General features: G+C 43.6%; 2 protein-coding genes across 5 annotated transcripts; one reads left to right on the top strand and one right to left on the bottom strand.

Moving 5' to 3' along the window:
* The first annotated feature begins 1,253 nt into the window (after nucleotides 1–1,253).
* Nucleotides 1,254–4,009, top strand: LOC112285899 (nicotianamine synthase 2). Its single transcript, XM_024527262.3, has 2 exons — nucleotides 1,254–2,152; nucleotides 2,282–4,009. Exons 1-2 carry the CDS (start codon nucleotides 1,889–1,891, stop codon nucleotides 2,981–2,983), a joined length of 966 nt encoding a protein of 321 aa, XP_024383030.1. The 5' UTR covers nucleotides 1,254–1,888; the 3' UTR covers nucleotides 2,984–4,009.
* On the bottom strand, nucleotides 3,843–7,160 carry LOC112285900 (uncharacterized). Of its 4 annotated transcripts, XR_016504342.1 has the most exons (3): nucleotides 6,907–7,146; nucleotides 5,170–5,647; nucleotides 3,843–4,517 (listed from the first exon to the last, which is right to left on the bottom strand). XR_016504342.1 is itself a non-coding variant. In XM_024527264.3 (2 exons), exons 1-2 carry the CDS (start codon nucleotides 7,084–7,086, stop codon nucleotides 4,515–4,517), a joined length of 261 nt encoding a protein of 86 aa, XP_024383032.1. In that variant the 5' UTR covers nucleotides 7,087–7,160; the 3' UTR covers nucleotides 3,843–4,514. The 4 variants fall into 4 exon arrangements, 3 of the variants coding, with proteins under 3 accessions (XP_024383032.1, XP_073391988.1, XP_073391986.1); XM_024527264.3 differs by lacking the exon at nucleotides 5,170–5,647 and having other exon boundaries at nucleotides 6,829–7,160; XM_073535887.2 differs by lacking the exon at nucleotides 5,170–5,647 and having other exon boundaries at nucleotides 6,907–7,160.
* Nucleotides 7,161–8,128: the final 968 nt, after the last annotated feature.

Here is an 8,128-nt window from a genome sequence, read left to right as displayed (position 1 = left end):
TGCATGTCACGCCCACTAGACAAGGAGCATAGAAGATGGCCACATTATCTACAAGAGAAGTAGGTGTTTAATGGGGGAGCATAACCCAGAAGATTCCCCGATCTCTAATACAAGACAAGATGCGCATGTTGGAAGTTCACATATTCCCCACTTATATATATATATATATATATATTTATCCTTATAAATAATTTATGAGACAGAATAATAATAATAAAAAATCGAGTGATAGAAGGAGATAACAATGCTGTTGGGTCCAAGCGGTGGTGGTGCGAAGTGCAAATGGATAAACACTTCATTTCATCATTGGGGAAGCAAGCTCCTCCTCCTCCTCCTCCTCCTCCTCGCAACAATTCAATACAATACAATAAAATACAAATAAACAATCAAACGATCTTCCGAAGCCCAGAAGGGCACCAGGCCAACCATACCAACCCAACCAACCCACCTCGGGACAGGGCGAAACGGGGCTCGAAGCTTCGAAGAAACGGGAGGGCGGGAAGGAAGGTGCAAGGAAGCAGCATCAATGGGGGTCCACCTTGGGGGGGAGTGAGGAACTGCGGCACTGGGGGGGGGGGGGGGGACAATCGAAGAAGGGATGGTGCGACGGACTCCGGAGCATATTGCTTTCTGTGGGGTGGACTGTTGAAGAAGAAGAAGAAGAAGAGTGTCGAACTACCTAGCTGCACAGTGGGTGTATTAGATGCAGGGCTTTGTGTGGTCACGCATGCGAGTAAGGGAATCGGAATATAGTGGTGTGTTGAAGAATCTTAGAATAGAGTCTTCAGGTGGGTGTTTAAACCCGTAGTAGGACTTTAGCGAGCAAGGTGCAAAATGTATGCACTGGCGCATGATCCATGTCCTGGTTATAAATAGGTGTAGCGGGGATCAATGCGTGACCAAGCTTGAGATCCTAGGGAGGAGGGGAGTCTCTGCTGCAGAGAGTGGGAGGTGATCGGCCGAGAGATAATCATGCATGGATACCCGAGAATACTGAATCTGAAGTCTGGTACAGTGTTGTGTTCTGATCCGATCCGAACTAATAAGTTTCCTAATATCGGTAATGTGTACAACAGGAGCCGCTGCAAGCACGGGCTATCGCCACGCCCTGGCTCAGGACAAGGCTTCCAGCACGAGCTCAGCACGCGACTGGATCCTGACCACGGGCCCAGCACACGCCCGACAGAAGCACGTTAACTGTGGTCCGACAATTTCTACCCCCTTCTCGACCCCGCATCGCACCCGAATACACGCAATTCCCTGTCGACTCTGCATTTCACTTAGTCCGTCCAGCGTTCTTACCTGCCTCGCTGTTCGGCACTTGCATTACAATGATTCAGAAGTGCTTCCAACACCTGACCGTGGTTGCTTGAAGGCCTTGGGTATTGTTGGCACTTTGTTTGACCTGGTGCGGTTTCGGAACACCCATCTGTCCCGTACCGCACGACCCTGATTCGTCTGTAGCTACGATGAGCATTGAAACTGATTCCGCTGCTGGGGGCAAGGCATCAACAGAGGTTCGAGCATAATCACCGGCGGCCGGCCAACCCTGCCTGCCCTCATCCAGCCACAAAGGGCATTCGTGACCTGCGCATGTGGGTGGAGAAATTGTGCTAAGGTCCTTTCTATCTTCGGCACTACAGATACTTGCGGAGCTGAAGCTTACGCCATCCACGCTAAAGCTGATCGGCATTTATGAGCTCCTCCGCATTTCGAATCACAGATCGCGCATTTATCATTCCTCTGCGCCTTGCTTCTGATTTCTCTGTCTAGCCCACTACAGGCCTCTGTTTACGCATTTCTTCAACCGGTCGCGCATTTCTTCCACCGGTCACACATTTCTCCCACTCTAGTCATCATACATTCTTACAACATATCGATAGCAGACATGACTCCAGACGCTATTTCTAAAACGCCATGCTCATTCTTGTCGATTTTCCTCCCGTTCCCGTCCACTTGTCCCCCGAATGCCTCCAAATCGTCCGACACCGCACCCGACACAGCGAATAAACACATCCGCGAGATCTTATCGCTCTACAAACAGCTGTCCAGCTTCTCGTCTCTCGAACCAAGGGACGAAGTGAATACGGTGTTCGGAAAATTGGTGGAATTGTGTATCACAACGCTGTCGGATGATGCTCTTGTTGTTAAGGTACTACGCCGCCTCACCCCCCTAATTCCATCTCTCACTCTCTTCCTATCGATGATGATGATGATGATGCCGCCGCACCAGCTGAAACTATACTGTCATCCAGAATCTCTCTGACAATACTTTCTACAGATTCTCAAAGACCCCCGCATATCCTCCATCACGCCGCATCTCCGTACGCTCTGCTCGACAGGTGAATGTGCGCTCGAATCGCACTGGGCGAACGTCCTCCTCACCCCGACCTCTGCCGCCGCAATCCCACTGTCGTCCTTCCCATACTACCAGAATTATCTCGACCTCTCGCGCCTGGAACTCAATGCCCTGCTCTCCATCAACCCCACCCCACCCACTACCATCGCCTTCCTGGGATCTGGCCCTCTGCCACTCACGTCGATTTGTCTAGCCAAGCTTCTACACCCCACGACGCCCGCGCTGAAAATCCTCAACGTTGACTATGATGCCGCGGCCATCAACATATCCGCGCGACTGTGTGCCAACCTGCCTGCTCCACAAGGCGAGGTGCAAAAATTCCTGTGCGCGTCCGCAACCGATGTCGGCACGGACCTGACGACGTTCGATGTAGTGTACGTAGCGGCATTAGTGGGGATGAGTGTGGAGGATAAGGAGGAGGTGGTGAGAAGCGTGGTGAAGAAGATGAAAAGGGGAGCACTGGTGGTCCTACGAAGTGCGCACTCGCTGCGGGGCTTGTTGTATCCGGTGGTGGATGTGGCAGGCCTGGAGAGGCTCGGCCTGAAGGTGGAGGTCGTGGTGCATCCATGGAACAGGGTCGTCAATAGTGTTATTGTAGCCAGGGTTGCCATCGGGTCCTGTTAACTAATAGTAGTGGAGCCTGGTGCTGCTACCTCTACTACTCACTGACTCGATCTTACTACTGATTAACCCAAGGAAACAAACACCTCGGCGCTGCTGGTGCGTGGGGGAAGTTCTCTGGCACCGCTGCAGCAGCCTTGTCTTCTACTAAGACTACTACTACTACTACTACTTCTGCAGCAGCAGCAGCAGCAGCAGCAGGTACGTGGGTTTGCACGTGTTGCTAGCTCTCTAACATATCAATTAGAATTCTAACTTAGACGATATCCATTAGTTGTTTGTTACTCTCCCTGTGGACAATAATGTTGGGACGTTTTCAACACTTCGTTCATTCGGTTGCTGGTGCCCCTCCATGCATCCTGCGGAGAGGGTTTACGTTGCAATCTGAGTTGAGGTGCACATATTCCTGCGGTGGGTCTCAACGGTGTCTCTCCGGCCGCACCTTGCTCCAGTTCTCGTCACTGCTCAAGCTGGCTGGACTCAAAGCTCCCCGGTGCTCTTCCATGCAGATGCTTCTCACAGCCCCCCCCCCCCCACCAACACGGCGTCGCTGGTATGTTTCACTCTGATGAGCAATACTCAACCCATCACCATAGTTTGCGCTAGATCATGTGACGTAGTTATCCTAGACGCAGTGATTACATGACGACATTGGAATTTAGAACACAGTTACACGGCAGGATAGTAATGTGCTTCTGAGTGACTCCCATGGTTCGATTAAGAATGATTTTGCAATTTTCGCATGAGGCATGTGTTTTAAGTCATACTTCACAGGGAAAAGAAGAAGAAGAAAAAAAAATTAAAAAAAATAAAAAAAAAAATTACTCCTTTATCAATGACCTACCATTACAAACCATTCATATATTGGGCTTTTTCAAATAAATTTCCGAGAGCGTAGGTTATCATATCTTACAGCATTTGTAGGGATACGTGCTGAAGATTGGGATTTAATCATCTTCTGGATCCGAAAAAATTGTGGTCTGCTTGTGAAAACTTCTGGAAATCTACCAAATTGTTCAACTTTGCCAATCTTATTTGCTGTCACCTACTCTTGTGACCTACTGTTCATCAATGAGATTCTAAATTTTGGGTCAGGTAGGACAGGTGGTGGACCTATCTGTATGTGACATGAACCTGCCATAAGTGCGCTCCACCCTCTTACAGCCAGGATTAGGCAGCAGTTCAAATTCGAAAGGGTTCTTAAATGACTGTCACTACGTGGTTTTCCTTTAATTTAGATGTGCTGTATCCTCAAGTGTTGAAAAGTCATGTATGCAACGATGCGCCTCCAGGCAATGTGGTCGTCCCACTGTCCGGTAGTACCCTCCGTTATTTTTTCGCACATCTATCAATCATAAGTTGAGGCAAGAAATTAAGATAGTGGATTGCTAAGTGTAGGTTAGCGATTAGGTGGCTCAAAGTTCACGCCCTTGATTGCTGCAGGAGGTCATGACTGGAAGAGCAAAGCCAAAATGGACCGTGCTGTAGAAGACGAGCTCGCCACTCTCAATGGTTTGCTCCGTTATCGCTGTTCTCACTGCAGTTAGGAACAGTGCTTGTCAGTACAGCACCACTAACACCCACTAAATTATGAAAGTAACAAAAACCTAACTCATTAACATGTACGTTGTGATGAACAACTCTCATTCCAACTCTTCTGTACTAATTGTTGAATGTAGAAACTAGCTTTTCCTGCTCAAGCATTCAATACTCTAAAGCCGTTCGTAGGTTGTCGGAGCTTTCAACAAGCTAAACTATTCCTCCACAACAACGGCATTATCTGTAGGGTTTTAGGTCCACTGTCATCAAAACGTTCAATAGCTAGTTGAACATCACCTCAAAGCGCATCAGTGAGACTCTACGTTACAATTTAATGTATTTGAATCAATAGATACTACAGGTCGGCATCCTATTTTGTATAGTTCACTCTCACATCACTCTTCAAAACTATACAATAAATGACCTTGCATTTAGCACCTGGAAAAACGAACAAGGAGATGATTTGCAGCTTGCAACAGCAATTTAACAGAATATGCCTATCGAAAAATATCAGAGCGCATCCCCTGTCCTAAAAAGAGTCTTTACTAGTCAGCATCCATTGAATCCGCAAATATGTGACTCATGACAACCTCCAAATAGTAAGAAGTAAAAAGTGAAGCTATGAATATGGCATAGCCACTTGTACGCACATGTACCAGTCGTCCGAAACAGTACGTCACCAATTTAGATCGAATATCTTCTCGATTGAAAAAGGTGTCCGAACTCGTAGTATCATTTTAACCAGTTCCGACTGTGTCTATCAATCGTACTTGCCAAACATTACAGATAGTACCACTAAGCCTAAAAAATAGTATACAAACATCCATCGCCAAATTGATACTGCAACAGACGAAGGTTATGTGAAGAGCAGCAGATCTAAAGGTGCCATTTAGACGCTGCAAAACATCATAGAAGATCTCACTTTCATAAGATTTAGTTGTCACCCGTCTACAATCTAGCCAGACCGATCACAAAGAACTTTTTCTCAAAAAACCCTGGTACAATTTAGCCCGGTGATGGATACACCATCAGCTAGTCAATTTATTTGTCGCACGCATGCTCACAAACTTCATAGGTGTAGCAAGCATCAAATCTGCTCTTGAAAGTAATCTCATGTCTGCTGTAAACCTGAGAATGAAAATGAGTGTATTCAGACGATGTTTGAGATAGTTGAGGGCCAGATTTGTTTAGGGGAGGTGAGGAAGGGTTAATCATTTTAAAATCATGAAGCGACAGGAATTACCAAAAAAAGAACAGCAGACATCCGAGCTCTTTCTTCACACTCTTGCTAACCCGAACAACAAACACATGCGGATAATGTAAGTCTTCCCTTTATTAATGCTTGCGAAGCGAACAATTGTGAATACCTCATAGTTGGACAAAGAAGATTATACGAAACAAATAAAAAACACCCAAAGAAGTCATTTTTGACAAATTGAAAAATAACATGTAATCATATTTGTCTTGCATGCCCATGTCTTCTGTTCCGAGAGGAAAGACAAACCAAAAAGCGACTCTACCATGGCATTGACCAAGACTCAACATACTCGAGACTTGAGCTTAACCTGTCTCATATAATTGTGAAAGATTGCGAAATATTCGTTCAAGCATATCCTAATATACAGGAGTCAGAGGCACTTTTAAATAACACTACACTAGCTACCACCCACAATAGCACGTCGGGATTTGGAATCACGTGTAACATTGCCTCGACTCTAAAGTGAATATGAGTCCAAACTTAATACCAATTGCAGTTGCAACAGTGTACCGAACCAATAGTAGGACCATGACCAATCCCGACGTGCTATTAAGGTTGTCATGTTAGTGAGACACTATTCCCAAACCTTGAGTGCAAGCCGCAATGAAGAGCAGAAGCAATGAAACAAGGCCGCAGAACAAACAGAGAGAACACGCAGTAAGATTGCGATCACTGCAGATGCGTACAAACATCTGCAAGAATCCAATGATTATAGGACATTACTGACAATCCGCATTTCTAACGAATTCACTCGCCGTCATCGTGCAAAACAGAGTCCTCATTCAACATGACAACCAAATTCAACACTTTATCACGTCATCAACAACAAGGCAGCATGTGACATTTCACTTGCACAAGCAAACCCCCAATCGACCCGAAATCTTGCTCCGTCACGGTGAAGGAAATAAAACATTCCAATATCCACGCACGGGAACACAACCAACCGACATTGGAGCCTAACCAAAAAGACACTGTGCGATGAGAGAACCAGAAGAAGAAGACGAATAGGTGACATAATTCGAGCGTCTAAGAACGTCATGGTCAGACGCACCTCGGCAGAAAAAATTGGACATGGTGTTACGCCGACGCCGACGGCGCAGGAGGGTGAAAGTGAGGGGAGGGACATTACCCACAGAGACGGAGGTCGAAGGTCGAGAAGCGCACAAGCAGAGTTAGATGATGCAGCAAATCTTCCTTCGCCATCACGATCACCAACGTGCACACACCAGGCCCTAATTCCACCATCACCCGCTTCGTCTTGTGCTTCGCCTGCAGAAAAGTTTTCCACGCTGCCCGCAGTATTTGCCATCCGCCCTACCTACGCACTTACCCACCTGGTTCCCTGTCTCCTGGAGCGCGGCACACTCCGGCCTGGTTGCTACCCACCAGACTTCTCAGTCCAACCCTGTTCCATTATGAGCAAGTCCCGGAGTGAAGATTCTACACCTAATTTCCTCTTTGAAGTTCAACTTCTCATTTAAAAAAAAAAAAAAAAAAAAAAAAACTTGTTCTTCGTACTTTTATTCGATCATCTTGTGCTTGACCACTTAAATTATTATTAGATAAATTTAAATATATCAAACATAAGAATTAATCTATAATAAATTACAACTTTTTAATTTTACTTTATTAAATATAAAATATAAATGATTATGCTTTATTTAATGTTTAATAATAATTTCTTTGATTTAATCAATAAAATATAATTACGTATTTATATATATATTGGTATATATTAAATCTATGTAATAATATCTTACCTAATTGCCCAAACTTCTATCTGATTTAAAATTAGTTTTAATTTATTTTTAAAATAAGCATATATCTTATGATAGAGAAGTAAAACTATTAATACTATAATAACTCTTTTGATAAAAAATACTTACTATCTGTATTAAAAAATATTTCCTTAAAAATAGTACACTTTTCACTTTGATATGTTATATGAAAAAATGTATATATTAGAATTATAATAAGTTGTATGTAGTTTTTAAAATAATGAATATAATAAAATTTTCACTTCTATTACTTATAATATTATTTTTAGAACTTTTTCAAAATTTCAAAGTATTATTTTTACTCGTTTTTCTGTATTTTCATTTAATTTTCACTCATAGTTAGCCAATCAAAAATACTTCATTTATTTGTAACTATATATGTTATATTGAACTTATAAGTGAAGTAGATTTTACAACTCATTCTTATAGATCTTTAAATACAAACACTTTGTAGAAGTTGCAATTATTATTTTTAACATACAAAGAAATTTTTAGTATCAAATTTTTTGAAACTTTTATAAAAACATTGTAGATTGTAAGATAGTCAAATATATATATATATATATATATATA

Source organism: Physcomitrium patens, chromosome 8, assembly GCF_059467195.1.
Source record: "Physcomitrium patens ecotype Gransden chromosome 8, ASM5946719v1, whole genome shotgun sequence".
NCBI classification, from domain to species: domain Eukaryota; kingdom Viridiplantae; phylum Streptophyta; class Bryopsida; order Funariales; family Funariaceae; genus Physcomitrium; species Physcomitrium patens.
Note: the sequence above shows the minus strand (reverse complement) of the source record. Positions and strands in the feature narration are given on the sequence as shown.